At 37.2% G+C, this 1,986-nt stretch overlaps 1 protein-coding gene across 1 annotated transcript in view; it reads right to left on the bottom strand.

Moving 5' to 3' along the window:
- Window positions 1-1,059, bottom strand: part of LOC113013726 (ficolin-2-like) — a 4,185-nt gene extending 3,126 nt beyond the window's left edge. The window contains exon 1 of the mRNA XM_026154866.1: window positions 1,056-1,059. Coding sequence (XP_026010651.1) covers window positions 1,056-1,059 — 4 coding nt within the window. The remainder of the gene's footprint in view (window positions 1-1,055) is intronic.
- Between the last annotated feature and the right edge of the window lie 927 nt (window positions 1,060-1,986).

Here is a 1,986-nt window from a genome sequence, read left to right on the forward strand (position 1 = left end):
ACTGGTTTTTCTAAGGTTTTATGGACTGATGAAATGAGAGTGAGTCTTGATGGGCCAGATGGATGGGCCCGTGGCTGGATTGGTAAAGGGCAGAGAGCTCCAGTCCCACTCAGACGCCAGCAAGGTGGAGGTGGAGTACTGGTTTGGGCTGGTATCATCATAGATGAGCTTGTGGGGCCTTTTCGGGTTGAGGATGGAGTCAAGCTCAACTCCCAGTCCTACTGCCAGTTTCTGGAAGACACCTTCTTCAAGCAGTGGTACAGGAAGAAGTCTGCATCCTTCAAGAAAAACATGATGTTCATGCAGGACAATGCTCCATCACACGCGTCCAAGTACTCCACAGCGTGGCTGGCAAGAAAGGGTATAAAAGAAGAAAAACTAATGACATGGCCTCCTTGTTCACCTGATCTGAACCCCATTGAGAACCTGTGGTCCATCATCAAATGTGAGATTTACAAGGAGGGAAAACAGTACACCTCTCTGAACAGTGTCTGGGAGGCTGTGGTTGCTGCTGCACGCAATGTTGATGGTGAACAGATCAAAACACTGACAGAATCCATGGATGGCAGGCTTTTGAGTGTCCTTGCAAAGAAAGGTGGCTATATTGGTCGCTGATTTGTTTTTGTTTTTGAATGTCAGAAATGTATATTTGTGAATGTGGAGATGTTATATTGGTTTCACTGGTAAAAATCAATAATTGAAATGGGTATATATTTGTTTTTTGTTAAGTTGCCTAATAATTATGCACAGTAATAGTCACCTGCACACACAGATATCCCCCTAAAATAGCTCAAACTAAAAACAAACTAAAAACTACTTCCAAAAACATTCAGCTTTGATATTAATGAGTTTTTTGGGTTCATTGAGAACATGGTTGTTGTTCAATAATAACATTATTCCTCAAAAATACAACTTGCCTAATAATTCTGCACTCCCTGTAGTATCTAGTGTATCATATGGTACCCCAATTGGAAGGCTCTCATTTTCTACTTTCTGAAACCTTTTTAATTTACACCAACAATTTAGCTGTAACAGAATTGAGAAACTGACATTACCCATGTGTGACCATAGACTATAAATACTTGTGATACCTGCTGTTAAATCTCATCTGTGGTTGTACTCCAGAAGTCCTGTGGGTACCGTAAAGACTCATGTATGCACACAAACCTCAATTTTTTTGCTCTCTGATCCTCTTTCTCTTGGCTGTTTCCTTCAGGTTTCCACATTGAATGATCCACCTCCATCTAACCCTATTCTCTACATCCTCTTAACTCACACCAACTAAATTCCTGTTTTTTATTTCACTTTTGCAAGTTTTTTTTTAATCTTTTATCCTGGATGTCTTAAACAGTTTAGGAGTTGGCTATGATGGTGATGTCAATAGGAGTGCTCTGAAAAATCCTCTCGGTGGTGAGAGGTCTTAGGGGTTTTAACTTGACCCATTTATTTTTTTTATCTTATGAGCAACAAAGTTTGTTCATCACATTTTTAATTTACACTTGTTTGGCACATGCTTTAAACAATCTGAGGCTAACTAAAAACTAATAGCTAAATAAAAAGTTTTAGGTTAATTCACAATTGATAATCTGATTACACTCAATCTCACTCTATTAATTATTGAGATGATTAATCAATCATTTCAATAATTAAACTCACTATAAAATAGTTTGGGCCCTATATGTAGCCCAAACTTACTTAAATAATCAAATATTTTTGTATTTATACGAAAAATCAAAAATTAATTTTATTCATGTTTCTACACTTTAAGTCACTTATGTTTTTCATACACAACTTGTATTTTAAGTGCTGCTCAAATAAATACTCTGTATGATACACAGGTCAAGCATTTAACGACACAATAACTATAAATGCCAGCCTCTTTATACCTATATGTGGACTCGTCTTAATCCAAGTGGCCCAGATTAATTAATGTATAACATAAGGAATTACTGAAAAGAACACTCAGCAAAAAAAGCATGCCTTTAC

This window comes from Astatotilapia calliptera, chromosome 20, assembly GCF_900246225.1.
Source record: "Astatotilapia calliptera chromosome 20, fAstCal1.2, whole genome shotgun sequence".
Classification (NCBI taxonomy): domain Eukaryota; kingdom Metazoa; phylum Chordata; class Actinopteri; order Cichliformes; family Cichlidae; genus Astatotilapia; species Astatotilapia calliptera.